Consider the following 20,957-nt stretch of genomic DNA (forward strand, 5'->3'; position numbering starts at 1 on the left):
CTCTGAGTTCTAGGTGCAGCTCCCTAATGAGTGATTGAGAGCACCTGGATGTGGGTTTCACCTATATAAGCGCCTCCTTGCTCCGCCCTCGCTCTCTCTCATCTGCCTGCCACCAGACCCTGGTCTTCAGTCAGTTAGCACATTCCACTTGTCCTGTGTTCTGTAATAAATCCTTGGTTTTGCATCTACTTTGGTGTTGTGTCCCTCCTTATGTTGCGGCTCCCGAGCCGGTTGTAACACCCGTGCAGTAAAATGTACATTATTTGCCCCTGACCTGTAGCGCAATCTGGAAATCTCCCCCTAGCGTCTGTGTCAGAGTGATATCCGGTTTATCCAAAGACGAGGATTGTAACCAATTAGATGCAGAGATACAATGGCGACTTGGTCCGCCCACTTATTGTCAAAAAGAAAAACTACTCACGAGTGAGCAGGTTTAACACACACCACATAGTTTCCTTGTCTGATGACTGTCAATGTACATTACTATACATGGTAGCACTAAGCAGTTCTATACTATTCCAAAGTGGGTCAGTTTGTCATGTTCAGTTGAATCTACCCTTTTTATTGAGACCAGAACAATGCAGTCTTCTACGGTACCCCTCTTATTAGTTTTTGCATGTTTGTGGCCTTCGCCAGGATGTGTGTGGCTGTGAGTATACAGCCAATGCCAATTATCTTATAAACAAAGATTAAGTAGCTGACACAAATGTGCCCACAAGAATCTGTGAGAAGAATGTTTGTGTTTTTTAATAAGTATATTAATCACCACATTACACAAAAACAAAAAGGCCTCATGAATGTTTATTGCAGAACGAGTTGCTCAATACCAGCTTGAAAGCGTGGCTGCTTTTATATGCTGTTTTCTTGTTCAACACAATGGCTCATTCAAACCACCAATAACAAGTGATTCGTCCCCTGATCAGATAAAAGATTCACCAGCCATATGGAGCAGATAGCAGAAAGTTTGATAAGACGTCCTATTGTATTTATTGTAGTTGGTAATCATCTTCAGTGTGGTTGGTGGTGCTACGGGTTCAATCATTTAGTATAATCACTTATTTTCTATCTCCCACATTTGTATGGTGGGAAGATTAAGGAATTTTTTAATCTTTGATTGTTATCTTCTCATTGTTTCCGTTAATTTTGTAAAGTGCGAGTTAGCAAGTCGCCTGAGCGTTATTTTAGATTTCTGTGCTGATACTGATTTAAAGGAGAACACCCAATACTGGTTGGGTCAGCTTCATCCAGTACAAGAGCTGCTTTTCTTGTCATAGTTTAAAAAATACATTTATAATCAGGAATTCTCTCTTAGTTTAAATTTAAAGGATGGCATATATATACATACATAGTGTGTAGAACTTGTGTAAAAATAAAGAATGTATGTGAAATCTTTAAACTCTAAACTATGTTAACCTAATACCCTGTCATATTTGTCATATTGCTTCATTCTTTAACCATTTTTAACTGACAGGTTACACAAGTAAGGATGGAAAGAACAACTTTATTGATGTTTCTCTTACAAAAGTCAACCACATTTCCACATCCTGCAGTTTACAAAAATCCGAAGCTTTCTCGCAATTAGACAAAGAGCGTCCGAGGAGAAAGTGGTGTTAAAATATCACATCATACATACGATAAGAAAAGTTTATATAAAAATGGTACGATTTAATTCCCCACTCGTCTTTCTTTCATTTAGGCACATCGGGCAGCATTCTGCAACTAACACATTACAGACCCCCACATCTTGCATTCAAGTGCAAAACACCCCATGACATGTAACGAAGTCCCCTTTAGGATTGAATCTGATCCACTTTGGCTTTTATCTGCATTCACATCAAAATCCATCAATCAACTTTTAATGCTCAGCTCGTCGGGGTTTAATTCAGATCATGTCAGGTGAAATTGCAAAGGCTCCCACAACTCACCACACCAGTCAAAAGCAAAGAAAACAAATCAACAGCAAAAACAATAATCTTATCAAAGCAAACAGTGTATGAATGCTTCATCACGAATTAAAATCAACATAACGTGTTATGTGTAAATACTCAGTGAAATCACAGACGCACATACACTCAAATTCTCTCTCTCACTATTTATCTAACTCCCTCGAACTCTTTTGCTTTACCACATTCTTGCCCCTCAGTCTCCTCTTTTTGGCCTCCTGAGTTAACCCTGAGTGGGCCTTAGGATGCTTTCTTTTTAGTCTGTTCTTCTGTTGAAGTCCTCACCAAGAACTCATCCTTCAGAGAAAACGCTTGGGGGATGGTTTAAGCCGAAATACCCCCACCTGCTTTTGTCATTGTGACAGACAGACGGAAGGAAGCACGACATCTGATGTTCGTATACTGTGTTATGAAGGTACCCATTGTTAGACAGTAACAAACGTACCGATCCCCACCTTATTTTTAAAAAACGGAAAGCCAAAACTCTCTTACTCACTTTTGACATTGTTCTCTTCCTGCAGTTTTTGTTATTTTTGTTAGAATATCAAAGCCGTAGCAGGTAGTGGCCAACAGGAGGAGCTGACAGGCCCTTTCACTGTCTCTTCCATACGTCACATGAAAGCAAAGAACATTTACTGATACAGTAAAAAAGCAACAAAAAAAAAAAAAAGGTTCTCGTAATATAATTTTAAATTTAACAGGATTCTGTCAAAGTGCACAATTGGGGCTCTGAGTTACAGAACAACTCTATATGCAACCAAGAAAGAGATACATTTAAATAGTTAAACAAAGAAAACCTATTAAAAGTTATATTCACAGCAATATCTCGAGTCTATCAACGCCTACTGTAGTAAAATGTGACTTTTACTGACCATGAGCCACATCATCCAAAATCCTTGTCATTCAGAACTCTTAACTCCCTTTGCCAGAGGTGTAGAGGTGCTACACACACCACCTGAGCTGACCGGTAAACACACACACACATGCACATCTGGAGGTATCTATGGTTACCCCGAGATACATCTTGTAAGTGCACAGGTGAGCGGTGCCACCATCAGAGTGAAAACTTGGGCAAACAAAAGTTATCGGTCGTGCAATGCTCACTCTAGAACTCCTTGATAAACCTCCTTGGCGCTGACACATCCGGACCGAGTCGTGAAAGTCACACACACACACACACACACACACACACACACACACACACACACATACCATAACATGCACACACCATTTATTCAGAGCAGTCTTTGAGTTTGATCTACAAAGGCTTCTCACATCTGCAAAAACCACCCACAAGCCCAGTACACCAATGATCCAACATCGATATGAAATAGACACACTAAAGCTACTTATAATACAGTAAACATCCAATTGTAAAAAAAGGACAAACAAGTATAACTTAAAAACAAAATGACAGTAATGAAAAATGAGTGTAATAATAATAATTAAGTGGAGCCAAAATAAAGCTTAAAAGGAGACATGGAAATGGGAGGTGATGACACAGCTGGAGGATGGAAAAGGGAAACGCTTACGGGAAGTGGAACTAGGTGATATGAGGAGGAAACGAGGGCAAAGTAAAAAAGTGGCTATATTCCAATATTTTGGTACGGCCTCCGCTCTTGATCTCTTCTCTTAACCCTGCTCGACGTCAACGGGTGAGAGCAACGTAGAACCACTGATACTGTGGGAGAACAGCTGGTTGACTGTTTACCACATTTTTATCAGGTCATTTTTAGTGTTATGGAAAAGAGTTTAAAAAACGGAGGACAGTACTTTTTTAATGTTCTCTACAAGTGCTGTATGTAAATATAGGCATGGAGTGCTTTGGGTTTGAGTTTAGATATCTGACCTGGCCACTCATCTGTCAGTGAAAAATAGAGTCAGTCATACCATTTATCTTCTGTTGGCAGTTCATTCTTGGCTCATGTGTTCTTTGTTTACATTTTTTTTTGTCTCATGGCATTTTTCTTGTTCATCAGCACTATCTGCTATCATTTCAGAGATCTACGGGTGAGGTCACTTTGCACGGTAATAAAAGCACAAGTACACTAGTAGTAAACTGATTACCTGCTTGTAATCACTATCACAATAAAATCAATTATTACAACTCAATGATGTTATTAAGAATTGAAGTCCTGCCAGGTAGTATTAAATCCATCTAATATGCAGTTAGGGAAACAAACAATTAACTGTCATTTAGAAACTTTAGTGTTTTTTCATTTGTGTAAAATATTCTAAACTTTTTCATAATTAGCTTTTCATAAACCATATACCTTGGTTTCTTTCAGTAAACTTAATGGGATATGGTTGAAAGCTCTGTGAAAAGCTAAGTAAGTGAACCATGAGTTTATAATATTGTCACCACAGACACGTGATCCTAATGTCAATCCAATCTCCCATAACAATTTCAATTAAATATTTATTATCTTTCTATCATTAATTTATTTCCCATTATCATAATCAGTTTCTTTACTTCTGTCATATATGATCCATAACTTCCCAACCTTGTGCAGTTACTGCTAATGCAAAGCCACATCTGCCACTTCGATCCGACTTCACTTGAGCTCAGGTTACAGACAAGCCATTAGCGTCATCAACCGAATTTCCACCTGAAGGGCAATAACTATGGTACACAACAGCAAATGATTCACAGCACCACAATGAGTATTGCTACACGATGCTGTGAGAAAATAAATTAGCTCAGCTACTGTGGACTGAGCAACTTAATGTGCCTGTTATAAAGACGTGTGTAGTTGTGTTTGTCTTGTGCATGGGTGAAGAGCTTAAGTTTCAAAGAAAGTTAAAGTTCTTCAGTGTGTGTGTGTGTGTGTGTGTCTGTGTGCTTGTCTATGGTCAGGTCTTGTGGTATTTGTCATTGTAGCGGTGGATGGTTACACAGCCATGGTAGGAGATCGGCCGCGGCATGGCTGCCACTCCGGTGATGATGCCTGATGACGGGTCGTAGCACAGGATGGTGTCTGTTGCGTAACCATTTTCCCCTCTGCCGCCAAGAATGAAGATCTTGCCGTTGCACACCGACATGCCACAGCTCTCCTGCAGGGGAGAGGGACAGAAATCAGAGATTGCGGCATCAGAGGATTCTTGCAGGCGTATTCAAACAGCCTAATCCTCAAGTGATCTGCATTTAATCCATTACCTGTTTGTTAAAGGTGTGAACCACATGTATCCAGTAGTCCTCTGCGGGGTCGTAGCAGAATATGGACTTGGTGAGACCACCGCACACATAGACCATGTTGTTCAGGGACACTGCTGTGATACAGCGCTTGGCGATGGGGATGTTGGCCCGCAGCAACCAAGTGTTCGTCTCTGGGTCATAGCACTGAACCTAACATACAGTTACATGTAGTTAGTTAGTTGTGTTATTGTGGTAGAAGAAAGAAGACAATAGACTCCATGTGGTGGGAAAACAGTTGTTGAATAGAAAGAAATATGTAGCTCGTTTTACTGGCTGTTCTGTGGGCTGACTTTAGCTTCACTGTGTGGTTTTGCATACAATCCAAGCATTCTCTCACCCACTTCTATTTAAAATAGCCTCCTTCCAAACAGTGGCTGCAGCTTACATGAACAACACACTTCAACAGACAAGGACCTTTAGAATCAACGCGGATGCTGCCTTTAGGAGACTCCAGAGATAAGTATCGCTGAGAAATTGGAACCAGTACGAACTCTAGTCCTTTTTGGCCACGTTGACCCGGGTAGAAATAGTCAGCCATGCTGGCTTAACTCTTATCAGAATGCCCCTCTTCCTGTAGTACGTGTTTTCTAGCCTGCATAGATATAAACAAAGGATACCAGCTGCTCCATGGAGGAAGGAAATACTTCTGCTGAAGTTTGAGTTCCAGCGAATAAACAGTCTCTTTGTTTACTATTGCTGTCAGTTAAAACAGAATTTCCAGGGTAGCCTGTCAAGTCCTGATCTCCAAGTCAAACATGTTTGACTCCTCTATTCCTGGTGACTCAGCAAGCTTTTTAGTATTTTATAAAAGACAATTGCTTCTTTCAAGGATAGGCCATAACAATAGGTTTCACTTTGTTTCTTCTGTTGGCAGTAGAAAGGAGCATAAGTATGTTCTATTAATGTCCATTTATCATTCATCTAAAATATATAATCATGCAAAGTCTGTGAACTAGCACATACTATACACATACAATAAATGTTTCCAATATCTTTTCCTCAGAAAGTTTGACCAGAAACATATCCTACACTTTAAGCAGTGCTTTTTATTTTCTATGCTTTTTTATTATTACCGTGAACAAGAAACTTAAGCGTGTAATTTATAAGCCTCTCTAAGGACGGACTCATTTAAATAAATACCTCTGTTGAAACCAACAAGTCGAGTTATTGTTCAGACAACCCACTGAAAAGTCTGAAAAAAAAGGTATAATAACTGAAAACTAGTTATCTGAGACACAAAGCCCCTCCGCTTTCATCGCTATGTGCTAAGTGTGTGGTTCGGGGTGCACACATCAGCTTCCCACCTTGTCTGAACAGCTGTCGTCGTCAGGCCCTCCTCCTATGACAAAGAGCTTGCCAGAACAGCTGGCCACGGCCGGAGAGCTGACCGCCTCTTTCATGGGAGCCACCTCTTTCCAGCGGTTAGAGAAGGAGTCATAGCACTCCACACTGCTCAGGCGGCTCTGCCCATCATAGCCACCAACCACGTAGGCCTTAGGGAAAGACACACAAACATATTTGGGTTAGAGGAGGAGTTGAGATTAGCACCTTGGAACAACTGTGATGTGCGCCACACACGTCTTACACAGAAACACATACACATTCACTGTAAGAGAGATGTTTGTATTCAAGCTGACTAGTTCATGAGTGTGAACACTACGTCAGTACTTAGAGAACCAGTCTATCAGGAGCAGGTGAAAGATGACAAACCTGTCCTCGCTGTTCTTATCTCTTATATATATATCTGTGAACACGGCTCTGGATCACAGCTAACATTGAATTGGAGTCATAATTCACTGGACAGTAGATTAAACTGGAAAAAGATGAAAGCTCAGTCAAGACTATCTGCCTTGAGGAAGCTTGGATTCTTTGATATCAGCGAGAAGCTTCTTCATGATTTCTTTTAATCAGGGAATCTTAAGTGGTGTCCTCTATTATGCTGTGCTCTGCTGGGGGGGGCAGCATCACTTCACAGGCTTAAAAACAGGATCAATGAGATGATCAGAAAGGCTGGCTCAGTGATTACCCCAGACTCACTTAAGGTCGCTGTAGGAAAGAGAACAAGCGGCGAATTAAAATCAGTCCTCAGTGTCCTACTGAAAGACTCAAGAGGGTCTTTTGTTCCAGCAGCGGTCATATTTGTTAATGAACACTTTTAGATTTGGTCTTTAGATATAGCATCTTTCAGCTGCTAATCATGCCTCAAGTGGCTCTTTGTGGAGTTATTTAATTGTTATGTACTGTGAATGTAATGCCTGTGTTGTTTGTCTGTATGAGTTGCATTTGGCGGCAAATGAGTGTCCCCATTAGGGATTAATAGAGATTTAAAAATGTATCTAATCTCATCAAAATCTGTTTATTCCTATTATAATTTACAATTGAAAATACTGTTATCAGTCAATAGATTTGATGTCCAAGGTTAAATTCTGTCCTACGCCATTTTCTTGATAATTAAATATGACTCACTAACAATAACACAAACCTTACTGGAAGCTAAAGCATTGCTGACTGGAGAATTTTGTTGACATAAGATATGCACTCTGGTTACACATACTACCCTACTGGAGCGCAATGAATGGCAAAATAAGAAAAAATAATTGAAAACATGAGGAATAAAGAGTGTTAAAAAGCTGGTGGACGGTACAGATTTGTGGTAAATTTCTATTTCCTCAATAACTGAAAGGAGATCATGTGTCAAGAATACATTACTGGTTATAGGAACACAGCATTAGTCATCAACAGAAAACCCTCGGGCTGTTCCCATCTCCACACAAAATCTGAAGCATAAACAAGAAACAGAGAGAGAGGGAGGGGGGGAGAGAGACAGAGAGAGAGAGGTAGAGAGAAAATAGGGAACAAAGATGGAAGTGGATGCAAGTATTTGCATTCAACACCTGGGCTAATTGATAGTACTACCACCTTTTCAACTGACAAGTTGAAATAGAGAAAAATAACTTGCCCACTCTTGCTCTAACAACTCAGGTGGTGGTTTCAAAATATTGTTGTCTGTGTGTATTTAATGACAACAGCAGGCAAATGTAGCCTCTTTTGGTGGGGGGCAGTTTCCACACTTTAAACTCACAGAATAAAACTATGGGCACATAGACCAACTGAAATTTGTATATTTTCATACTATAATGTTGAAGCAGCTGATAATCGTTACTACACACCTCTAACGTTTCGGGACTGCATCCTGCACAGTTTGTGACACTATCACGGTGACAGACAGACACAGTAGGTGTCTCCAGGAGAACATTTTGTCAAGATGCAGCCCTCTTATTTCACCCTCACCACTCAATAAAACACCCCACGTGGTTTGGATACACCGTGAAAGTGCGCTCCATGACGGTAGCACATACATTATACTGACTCAGGGTATGTGGCAGTCACATAAACACCAAGTCAAAGTGATTCATGACTATCCGAGGACACGCTTGCTAACAACCGAACAGGCACTTTCGCACTTATTTTATGACCGCTGGCAACAAACACTGGCAACGGCTGCATGATTAACTGTCTTTAACATGCAGATTGGTGAGAAGTAGTAACCATGAGAGAAACACAGAGGACTTGAAGGGGAAAATATAATTTATTAACATAGAACAATAGAGACAAAGAAAGAGAGAAACGGACCGTGAGAGAGAGACAAAGAGAGAGGTAGAGGGAGAAACATTATGATAGATGAGAACAGCCGTCACCAAGTGCAACAACAACAGGGAGAGGAAAACAAATGGTGACCTAGTTTTGCTTCTACTCTTAAGGAAAAACAACCAGCCCAACAGGACATCACAGAATACAAGCGTGTTCTGTATTTATATCCCCGCAAGATCCAGTTTAAGAAGTTTAGACTTGTGTGTGTGTGTGTAGTAAATGGAAGGTCTGCACAAGTAGAGGTATTACGTGAGCGTGCGTACGTGTGCCAGTGAAACGATATCTGGTTTGTCAACCGAACATGCACGTTTTTGAGTAGTGAGTTAGTGCAAGACATGTGGTGAGATATTTGCATGTGAGCATGAGCGTGCATACATGCTTATTACACAGGCTCGCTAACTAAACTCAGCCTTGCTGCTCATCAAAGGGGGGAAATTACAGGCAGAACGAGGACATGACTGAGGAGGAGGAGGAGGGGGAACTGAATTCTGAGGAAAATTGAAAAAAACAACAACAACACAGATATAGATCTTAAAAGAGACAGAAGATATAAAAAGATATGAGGAAATGAGATGTGATAAAGACCTGAAGTTCCGAAGGAAAATGATAAGACAAAGAAGCACCAGAGATAAAAGGGCACAAAATAAAGATAATTTACAACAAAAAGAAATTCTCTGTAAAACAGACAAAGACAGAGGGAAGGAAATACGAGAAGGGGAAGACAAACCCAGATAGAGGAAGTGGTTGCAGACAATAGCCTCTTCTGGGATTTAATATCTCAGAGGAATGCGTTTTTCAAGAAAGGACGAAACCTGTTTGTGCTTCTACCAGTAGCACTATATGTGTATTACTGCTTACATGTTGTGTGGGATGCCTGACCAGGTCAACCTCTAAGATAGCGGGCCTGGGATGCAAGTATCGTATTATTGTTCTATAACTTTTAGAGTCAAGTTAAATGACCTCTTGTTTGCACCATAACTGGATACATGACTCACTTTGGAGTTAATTACTGACTTTTACAGCCAGAGTGAGACCCTCCAGCTGATTACATCACTGTTGTAGACCTTTGTGTAGTTTGAATGCATGCATGTGTGTTTGTTTGTTTGTTTCTGTGGCAAGGCAACGAAGCATTTTCATTGTTGTTTGAAAGTCATAGAAAATCCAATACAGATTTGCCACAAGCAGAGCTTTAACAAAAATGTGATGTTTTTCAGAAATGCTGCAGATGAGTCAGGCCCTTCCTGACAAAGTAAATAAAGCAGATTTAGCCCAAAGCTTTCCAAGAATACTTGTACTTGTGTCCATGTTCTTTTTGTGTGCATACAAACGCAAGTACTTATACACATGATGTCTAAAGCACACACTTGAGTTTGTGAGTGGTGTGTTAGGGGAGTCCTCTCTGTTTATGCTCGGCCTGCTTCAACCAAGACAATCCATGGTCGTTCTTTACACAACTCTGATAACAGATACAGTTGAGAAACCTTTCGTGAGGCACACGTGCCAAGCGATCAACGACTTTTGCATTAAGATGGTCTTTACAACCACAAATGCGAAGAGAAAAAAAAGTGAATGCTGTGCAATGAAGACAGACTAGACTATCTAGTTTAAGAACATTTCCAAACAAACCACGTGGTAAAAAAAAGAAAATTCACAAATTAGAATATAGCTATTCAATCAAAGGATAGTTTTTCTTTACGTACTGAATATATTTACAGAGCTAAATGTGCAACGTATGCAAACCAAGTGTGTGTTTACAGGCTTATTAGGGATTCTCACTCCTATGTATGACCACTCCAGGCTAATGTGAGACATGATATGGGCAAGTGGACTAAGCTAGTCCTTAACTTGGAAGTGTGAGGTGCTGGCACATGTCCATTAAACCCCCTATTGGCCTCTAAGAAGAATGTCCACCTGGCCTTCCTAGACACTGTAAATAGTAACAGCTCAAGAGTAGAGGCAGTGATCGAGGAGTGAAGTATTTTCCATGTGTTGGGTATTTTAATGAGTGTATCAGCTGCACTGTTCCAGTAGCTGAGGAGCTTGTTTATATGCCGCTCATAAATAAAGGCAAACTTCCTTCTCACTGTTGAATCTGCGCGTATGTATCCAGGATGTGTGAGACGAGCTGGCACCAGTCGTCTGTGGAAATTGATCTTGGAAAACCGATTTTACTGCTCGCAGCGATTATAGCTCTATAGTCGCTCTGTATCATAGAGTAAAGGAAACACGTTCACATGGTTACTTTGGGGTAAACGAGAGGGCTCGATAATGTACGACAGACCTAGAGTTGTGAGGGTGCCATCAACGAGTGGCATCTGGCACTGAACATAAATCAACTCCTACATCAGATGCATCTACGGTGCATGCATCCCAATGCAGATAATGCATGCATCTGGCTTGAAGCTCCTCCCTTACCTTGCCCAGAAGGACGCCCATCTTGTGTCTCCAGCGGCCTTTGTTAAGAGAAGCCACTCTGATCCACAGGTTGAGCTGGGAGTTATACATCCACACGTACCTGCTGTTGATACGGCCACCTAAAAGCACCAAGGGACAAACATGCCGGACAACAGTTCATATTCATGACAATAGCGAAGACAATTTTGGGCACAATATATTTAGCGCCGGACAACTCATTTTGTTTTTGCTGTTGTTTGTCATTGAGCTGATCTGTTGTAAATGAAAAGGTTAAAAATAAACCAGAGCTGCTCTCAGTGTTCAGCCAGCTTTGTGTGTTTATGTCAAAGTAATGCTTTATCTTCTTACTGGGGCAGAGTTGTAAGTGTCTTATCTGACTTTAACCTGAGCTAAGCTGTCGTCTCTGAGCAAACATGGACTTTTAAAAAGTTGTAGGGAATAATAACACCTGGCCAGGTTACAGTGTGAGCCAGGAATACTTTAACAAGCCCCGACATGTGCCCCCTCTCTCTCTCTCTCAATACCCCCCCCCCCCCCCACCAATAAACACACACACACACACACACACACACACACACACACACACAGAGGGAGGGAAAATCCAAAGTAATCTTTTAAGAATACAATGGCTGGCACAAGCTAACTTTTTAGCATGGAGGCTAGAAAAAGATCTGATGAAATGTAGGTTAACCAATCAAAAGTCTTTTGGTGAAAAAAGGGAATATGTAACATTATCTAAAAGACGTGTTGTGGCCACTGCACTGTTATTATTCGGTGGCAGTTATCTGCTGGCTTTTATCCAACAAGAACCCATTGTTGGATAGATAACAATGGGTTCTTCTGAACTGCTTTTCATCCTAATAAAATAATTACACACCTCCTTGAAAGGCCATATATTTTAATAGACCGGTTATACATGGGTAATATAACGTAATTAATGTTCAGGCGTCTGTGTTCAGGAGGTTAGTCATAGTATGTGTCTGCTCGCTAATCAGCTGGATAGTGAACGAGCCAGAGAGTCTGCTGCCCCTGAGGCCTGGAGGAAACACGTTGACGGAGGACGAACCACTTGAAAGAGAGCCTTACAAACCTAAAAAAAGATATTTAGAAGGCGTTCTTTTCTCACCAAAACAGCCCGACTGTCTCAGATGGGGAGGACCACTGCTGCAAATAATTGCTCTTAAAGAACGAAAGGCGCCGACTTTGGGATGTCCAGATATGACAGCTTTATGAGAGTTATGCATTGTTTAAAGTTATATGCAGTTTGATTGCTAATGTCAGGCTCCTTGTGACTATGACGTGCACCCCTTCCTAATGTGTGAGGCACGCTCATGTGTTTTCTGCTCATTAGGTGACAAGACATTATGCAAATGTGTAGCAAATCGTGTATCGATAACGAATATTTGAAATTTCCTCAATATAATTTTTACCGCAGTATTGATAGACGGGCACCAGCTGAGCTTTCTGCTCTCCCTTCTCTCCGACAGCAAGTTGGACACACACACATTGATTCTTTGATATATAAATTTGTATGCCTTAAATGTTGTGTCAATTTGACACTGTTGTATCAAAGGTATTGTTTCTAAGTGAGATATTCAAGTATAGTAGCAAACAGCCTCATGAACTCCTGAACTCAAAGGGATGCTCACTGTGGGTCTGACAAAGAAGCTGATTACAATGCTATAGAGGTGAGAAAGTCAGTGGTTGCCAAAGTCCCGTCCTTGTCCTCAGAGGTTTTCTATACTCAATTGAGCCACATCCTATTCAAGACCACAGCTAACTGCAAACTGTACTGTGAGACTGGAGGCCCTCCAAGGTATTTGCACTAATCCCCAGTGTGAGGCGAGGGGGCAGACAGACGGACAGAATGTGGTATGTGTGGGAATGTAATTGAGAGAGTAGCCGATAACAAACGGGGTTTAAATGTATCAAGTCAGAGGACAGAGTGAGGCAATGAAGACCACAATATGCTATGAAGCAGTAGTGTGTATGAATATGGGTGAGACAGAAAGACATTTTCAGGCAGCGCTTGAGGGGAGAATGATAGCGAACACGTGAGGACCTGGCACAGTGAGAACGTTAAAAAAAAAAAGCAAAACACTGCAACAGTCTTTGCTGAAGCGGGGGAACGTTTCCCTAAATCTCCTTCTTCCTTTTTTTCTCTTCTCTTCTCTATATCTTTTTTAACTGCCGCGTTGTTTTGCAGCTCATCAACATGTTTGAGCATTAGCAGTCCCCGCAGGCACATTTGGACTTCTGACAATTCATATTCTTGGAAACAATTTCCCCCCAAAAAAGTATGAAAACTCTCCCCCTCCAGCTAACAACCATATAAGAACTGCAAGCACACATGTTTGTATCAATGTTTGGCTTTAGCAGCTACCTTTACCCTGACCTCATCAGTTAAGATGAAAGATGTATTACTAATGTTTTGCTTACGCCACACTTGGCCCAAGAGTAAAAAATACAACAGCATTGCCAAGAGGCACTGAGCGTAATGATATCTCAGAATTAGGTTGATTACAAGCTAATCACATCACAGCATGTTGGTGGAGTCTAAAATCTAAAAGGGATGTCAGATTGTTGCATACAGAATATCCTAGAAGGCTGCTGAACCGTTGTAAAAGGTGGTGACCCCGATGACTGACCAATAGCGAGAGAGAGAGAGAGAGAGAGAGGGACTGAGCCGGCCAATAAAGGCCTTCCTCAGCACTGAGCGTGCGTCCAGATGTTGCTCTCATATTTTCCTTCAACTCAAACAGGCTGTCGCTGTAAAAATAACAGTGGGCGAGTAGCCATCGTGGCCTTTTCCTGCCATTCCACTAGGGGATTAGACGGCAAGCCGAGCCAAGAAAGACACTGACCATGTCCCTGAGTGTACTTGTGAATGTATATTTTGGGGGGTATGGGGTTACTGTTATTAAGAGAAACTGAATGTTGCAACAAACCTGATCACATTGCGTATAACTACATAAAATGTTGTTGTAAAAGACGACATGCGAGGAAAATAATATTTTGCGGGGTCTTACCTGACACCAGAATGTCATTGCGGAGGGCGCAGACAGCATACTCTGACTTGGTGAACTCGGGTAGTTTGGCCAGTGACTTCCACTCTCCTGTGACGGGTTCATAGCATTCAGTGTAGGGCAGGTTGAAGCCCCCCACCCTCTCGCAACCCCCCACCACCACGATCACCTCAGAGTAGCCAGTCGAACTGTAGAAAAAGGGGGGAGCAGACAAGATAAGGCAGTGGGAGAGAAACATTTGGTGATGGAGTGGAAATAACAACAACAGCTGAGGCTATTATAAAAACACTAAACACAACACCAGCATGTGAGAATTAAAAGGCTCCGTACAAGAATGTGGACATTACAGGCAGGGTGTCTAATTAAAACACCATGGAGGCCCATACAAAAGGTTATGAAGACATACAAACATACACATGTCGGCACTTTGAGGGATTTCTAATTACACACAACAGAAATTTGTGCCAGGGCAGGAATAGAGAGGCGGTTTCCACAGGAATGGCTTCACTTGTCTTGAAGGCAAAGTTCAACTTACAATTGAAGTATCAATCAATACAACAAAAACACTCTTGGGGCTAGACCTAGGCTGAATTTCCATGATCACAACGCTTTCCTATTTGGCTGTTCAACGCATGCCGTGGGTATGACCACATTTCCTAGGGGGAGCTAATCAACTACAGCTTCTCTTCTTATTGTGCCTTTCTAAAACACTGATGCAGGATAAACACTACTAGTGGTTTATCTATAATGAAATTAAATCCAGTACATTCTGGATACCGATGTAAACATGTCTCTGTCTGTTTACTAAGTATGTGATATAGGTCCGATGCAGGTGGGAGATTCGAGGTGTTTCATGTGCTTGTATACACGAGACAGTCAAGCCCAGGAGCATTATAGCTTTATATATGTGTGTGTGTGTGATTAATTCTATTCTAGAGGCTTGTCAAGAGACAAAAAGGGCAGGTGTAGACACAAGAAGGGGAGAACCAGGCATCTGTCTCGAGCATTCGGCCCTCAGGGCAAACAAAGCTGTGCACACACTAACTGTCTGATTGGCTTGCTGATCTAGACATATCTGCCTGGATACTGACACAATGCACCTGAAATACACGCCACACGGCCTTAATAACCGACAACTGGCACCATTGAAAGTTGTCTGACACAGAAAGGCAGCTGCACTGCTGTTTGTTGTGCGGCAGGCTGCCATATGGGCCCGTTTTGTATCTCATTTATACGCTTTCAGTCAGTGCCAACTTTTGTCCTTAGTCAAACACCACATTGTCCCATCCAAGTTGGCACACTTCGAACTAAAATAACACGGAAATAAAGGAACATTTGGAAGACAGGTTTAAAAAAAAAAAATGTGAACAGGTGCAGACGCTCAGAACCGGAAAAACATCAGCAAAGTGACATACTGATAACAAGACTCAATATTTCATGGTTGCCATTTCTTGCGTCACATCATTTTTTTTCTTCTTCCTTCCAGGCAACCGGTCTGTGTAGGAACATGCCCTACCTCCCTCATTATCATTTCCATTTCAAATAAGTCTACATAACACCGCTCACTTAATGACAGTACAATAACACTCCCTGTCTCTCTCACGCACACGCACAGACACAACAACAACACTGCAGGGGCCACAAAGTTCATGCGCGAGTTTAGCGATACAAAGTGGGATTCAAGATAAATGAACTGCTTTAAAAAGACTTGTGTTGTTGTTGTTTTTTTTTTATCTCACCCTCATCTCTGTCATCACAGTGTAAGAGGTGATTTTAAGCCAACAAGACAAATCGGCTGTCAGAAAAGAAAAAAAAGAAAAGTCAGACTAATAAGTCATACTTCCCACAAAAATATGTTGTCTAATAATCAGTGTCTGTGTTCTTTTTGTAGATAATATCTATTATTTTCTGCCGCCGTCACTCATAACAAGTCGGTCAACATTTCAGTTACCTGCGTGGACGAGTTCTGGGTGACATCATTTCATTTCCGAGCACGTGGTAGCGCCTCGCCTCGTGGAGAAGCTGGTAGCACTCTGGAGCATTCTGGATGAGCTGGTCTCCCTCCACCGTCTGGACAAAGTAGTTGGGGTGCAAAAGGGGAAGGCGCACATTGTGCAGCAGGGCCTTCAGCATGGGCTTCCTTTGCTCCACACTGTGGTACACCCATCTCATCACCGCCTCGAACACCACCTCCTCCTTGCCGATGGACAGCTCATCGCTGACGGTGTACTCTTCCAGCTCCTCTTTGCGTAGAGCGAGGAACTCTTCGTGCTGAGCCACCTCGGAGAAGTTGGCCAGGGCGTAAGTGCGGCAGCGGCTGGCCAGTTGCTTCAGGGCGTGGGCGTCTGCGAAGTGCTGGATGCCCAGGCAGTTGCAAGGGTCCAGCTGGTCCTCCAGGAACTTGGCGCAGGCGTCGCGCAGCGTGTTGATCTGGAAGAGGCTGGAGGTCTCGAAGAGGAACTGGACGTTCTCTGTGGTGATCTTGGCGCGGCCGGTGTAGACGTAGGAGAGGAAGGACTCCATCGCCTCGGCCAGGATGCCGTTGATCTCGACGAGCATCTCGCGGCTCTCGCGGTGATCGTTGCAGAACATGGCTCTGAAGTAGGAGGAGCAGGCCGAAAGCACGGCGCGATGGCAGGGGAACTCACGGCCCTGCACACTGATGACCACATCGGTGAACATGCGGCTGTCGCGGAACTCATTGAAGACCTGCAGGATGCCGTCTGAGTGGGATGAGCCGGAACAGAAGTCCAAGACGTCCTGGCTGGCTAACGTTTTGGAGTCAACCTCAAACACCTGAGGAGACAACAAACATGTATTATGGTTGTTGTTTTTTTTACAATTTGGGACTCAAGTCAGTTGAGACAAAAGTGTTTTGCGAGCACCTTGCGTTTGACAGCCGGCGAGTCTCTGATCCCAGACTCCTCCCTGATCATCCTTCTGCCCAGAATCAGCACCATGGCTGCCACCTTCAACGTAGACCTTCTCTAAACTTCAAGATGACCCGAGGATGGAGAGCAGGCAGTTCAGTATCAATACAAAAAAAAAATTCCATTATTAATATTATTATCATGGCATCCTATCAGATAGGTAGGAGGGGATAGCCAGCAACCTAATTGGATCACTGTAAGCACAAATTGAAAACATTCACCACGGACCAACAATACACTCAAGCCACAAAGCCACACAGCCACACAGCATGTGTGCAGAAGTGGGAGAAAGCACGCGAGTTCTTGCAAATAGTTTTCTGCACACAGAGTAGTGCTAAGATGTCTTGTATCACGGTTTAAGAAAAGTAGCTTGAAGGAATGAAACCTGCTCATCACTGCTGCCAAACGGTTGTGCCCTGCAGCACATTGAAATGCACGAGATGGAAGACGATAAAGAGACACAGGCGGGAGAGAGGTTGACACCAACCGTACACAGAAAGGGATTCTATTAGACAGCACATAATCTTTGTTTGAACAACAAGTGCAAAGTCAGTGACCTTGAGTCATATTCTCCATTTTATTTAAAGCCGCAGTCTGACGACATGTGTGTATTTAAGGCAAACAAGTTCCCCGTGAGGTATATACTTTGTTCACATCAACAAAGACTGTGTGTGTATTAAGACACATTAAAACACGAAGATATCATATTAAACATAGAACTCTTTTATCGATGGCCATACTGTCGGTGTTAAAAATGTCAGGTCTGGCCTTTCCTCCTGTGAGGTCATTTATCTCAGGTTATTTTTAACTGTGGCTCAGACTCAAACCTATTCACGTGCGTTATTTGCCTGCAGCAGCGCCTCCTTGAAGTCATGTAACGTTAGACCAAGAGGACAGGTTTAGCCAGAAGTGTCTGACGCAGAGGGATTTACATTGTGAATAATACCCACTGAGGAGTGAAATTAAATATAAAACCAAAAAAAGCTGATTTGATTGTGTTATGTTTTAATTGTCTTACTTGTTGCTGTTATCCATGTGAAAATAAGGGAAGTTGAAATTGCCAGAGGTTTATTTTTGTCAAATATGAAATGGCATAACATAATAATAATAATAATAATAATAATAATAATAATAATAATAATAATAATAATAATAATAAAATGTATTTATACAGCGCTTTTCACAGACAAAAAGTCACAAAGTGCTTAACAGAGCAGAAATGTAAAAGCATAAAAAACACAATGTGACAATGGGGCCAATAAGTTACATACACACAGAAAAAATACAAAATTAAAACGTACTTTAAAAGCACGTCTAGGACATGGGTTTTACCCAAACGCCAGTCTAAAAAGGTGTTTAAGTATTAATTACAGACAATCACGAAAGATATATGTGTGCTATGTGGTGCCAGGTCACTAAAAGGAGAGACAACACTGTAGTTTCGGTTAATTAGACAAAGGAGACTTGCCTCGTGCCGACCGTTAGCCCTTGACAACATACTAACATAAACACCAGCTTAGCAGTTGCTTAACTCAACATATTGAGACAAAATTCAACAGGAAAGCAAGAAATAATGATAAACTCAGATCTCATAAACTCACTAACAACATTGTTATTGACAAAAACGTGTTACCTTACGCAGACGTTTCCAGATAAAGCTTCCTCTTCTCTGACAGTGGACACACACAAAAAAAGTATGGACGAAAATAGATCTTATCCTGAAATAGTTTATCGATATATTTTACGATGTCTGCCCTCGGATGGTTATGGAAAGCAAAGAAGGCTGTTACGTAGCCGGGACATTTTGACTTTTAGGTGATGGCAAAAACAGAGAGCTCGAACTAGCTAACAGTAAACACAGAACCCATATATACTCGTCAGATGAAAAAAACAAAAACATCCCACTGCACCCAGTCAGCTGGTGCTGCTAGTGCATCTTGGGAAATTGAGTTCTAATGATTGTTGTCGCATACGTTTTGCCCCAAAGAGAAACAACACTTCCCGAGCACCACTGGTCCTCCACGTGGCCGTCCTTTGTTTGCAAACAAACTTTTGGTGGAGAAAAAAAGTTCACAACAAGAAGGAACAGCGGTTGAGCAACACACGCGAAACAGTCAGCGTTATGACGTAACTCATATTAACACGTAGAGGCCAGTTAGTGCGACGGTATTAACCACAAATTGTATAGACACACGTCATTAAATACACATTATTACTATTATATGTACAAATATGTTATATGTATACACGTATATGTTACATCGATACAACGGCAAAAAAAACAACAACGCACAACGATATGTGCCAAACAAAAAACAGCTGGAATGTGATCCCGGGGATAGTGGAAATACACAGGTTGAAACGAGACACGCAACGTTCTTTTCAGGTGAAGGGGGAGAGGGAGGAATTTAGTTGGAACAAAGGATGTCACAACTTCTTTACCCTGTTGCAAAATATTTCTGAGAGCTGCCATCTGGGTTCCCTGGAAGTGTCCACGATGTTATGAACGACCCGGACAGTTTACACTGTTTTGGAGCATGTACGTAGTACTGGGTGGGGTGGGGGGGGGGGGGGGGGGGGGGGGGGGCAGTGACCCCTGAGGTCATACAGGTAGGTTACACCATCAGCAAAACACACTCACTGGAACATCCAGAAGTTGAGACACATCAGCAACTCATTGACCATCTTCAGGAAACGGATGGACACAGCCGAGCCTAGGAGAGAATACTGCAAAAGGCAGGTTGTTGTGCCCCCCCCCCCCTCCTTTCCCCCGGGCCCCTGCTGTTCAAGTTCACCAGGACAAAACCATGTAATCAGAGAAGACCACGAGGAAGATAAGCAGAGCAAGCGACACTGCCACGTGCAACCATGTCCACGGAAAAGCAGTTGTATCAGTCAACAAAGAAAAGTATCTGGTATGTTGTATAATTAGATTTGACAATTTGTTCATATGTGATCCAGATACAGTAGGAAGGCGACAGTGAGCACCGGGACACGTGTTACCAAGCAAACACAGGACAGAGCAGTGACGCAGTGGACAGACAAATGTGTCCCTCTGCTGTTGAGTTGTTGTACCGGTTACACAGCCAAGGCAGAGAAAAGTCCCTAAAGCCAGGTGTCTGACTCATCACTTTTCACTTTCCACACACACCTACCTTAATGAGGGAAGGTGCTCTTTTATTTCCTCTAGTGCCTTAAAGTCAGTCAGCCATTTGTTAATGGACATCCAGTTTTAGACAAAATTGGAGTTGAGTGCTTTGTTTCCACAGTATGCTCATAAAACTGAGGCTGAGTGGCTTTTATATTGTATAATAAGGATGATGATGATGATGATGATGATGATGATGATGATGTACTATTTACTTTTTTTTAAATGGGATTATATATTTCCTCAACATAGACATAACTTGGAAAGCAAGGAAGTTCAGCATATTCTCATTTGGATCCATACAGCAGTAAAATAGTTATTTTTATTATAATCAAACACAAATAACACACAAGACTACAGTTGGCAGGGATGTTGAATAACTAATTTACATTTTACTGGGCAGTGACCAGGGCTGTAGCTACCATTGAGTACACAGAGGACATTGGAATTTGAGTTGAGGAGGAGTTTTGTTCTAAATTTAGACACAAATTACGCATTGTGTTTAACAATCAGTGTTCTTAAATATGATAGCTGTAAAAAAAAAAAAGATAAAATGAAGATATTTGAGTGTTTCTTCTGTGTTCTTGCGTATTTGGGGAGAGTTTTGAAACAGCATGTAGACAATATACACCAACAAACATTATATTG

General features: G+C 41.9%; 1 protein-coding gene across 1 annotated transcript; it reads right to left on the minus strand.

Moving 5' to 3' along the window:
• Positions 1-1,481: 1,481 nt before the first annotated feature.
• Positions 1,482-18,960, minus strand: klhl24a (kelch-like family member 24a). The gene is made up of 8 exons (XM_079173158.1): positions 18,795-18,960; positions 17,117-17,223; positions 16,183-17,027; positions 14,235-14,419; positions 11,206-11,324; positions 6,444-6,632; positions 5,101-5,289; positions 1,482-4,997 (listed from the first exon to the last, which is right to left on the minus strand). Exons 2-8 carry the CDS (start codon positions 17,189-17,191, stop codon positions 4,797-4,799), a joined length of 1,803 nt encoding a protein of 600 aa, XP_079029284.1. The 5' UTR covers positions 17,192-17,223; positions 18,795-18,960; the 3' UTR covers positions 1,482-4,796.
• Between the last annotated feature and the right edge of the window lie 1,997 nt (positions 18,961-20,957).

Source organism: Pholis gunnellus (genome assembly GCF_910591455.1).
Source record: "Pholis gunnellus genome assembly, chromosome: 14".
NCBI classification, from domain to species: Eukaryota; Metazoa; Chordata; class Actinopteri; order Perciformes; family Pholidae; genus Pholis; species Pholis gunnellus.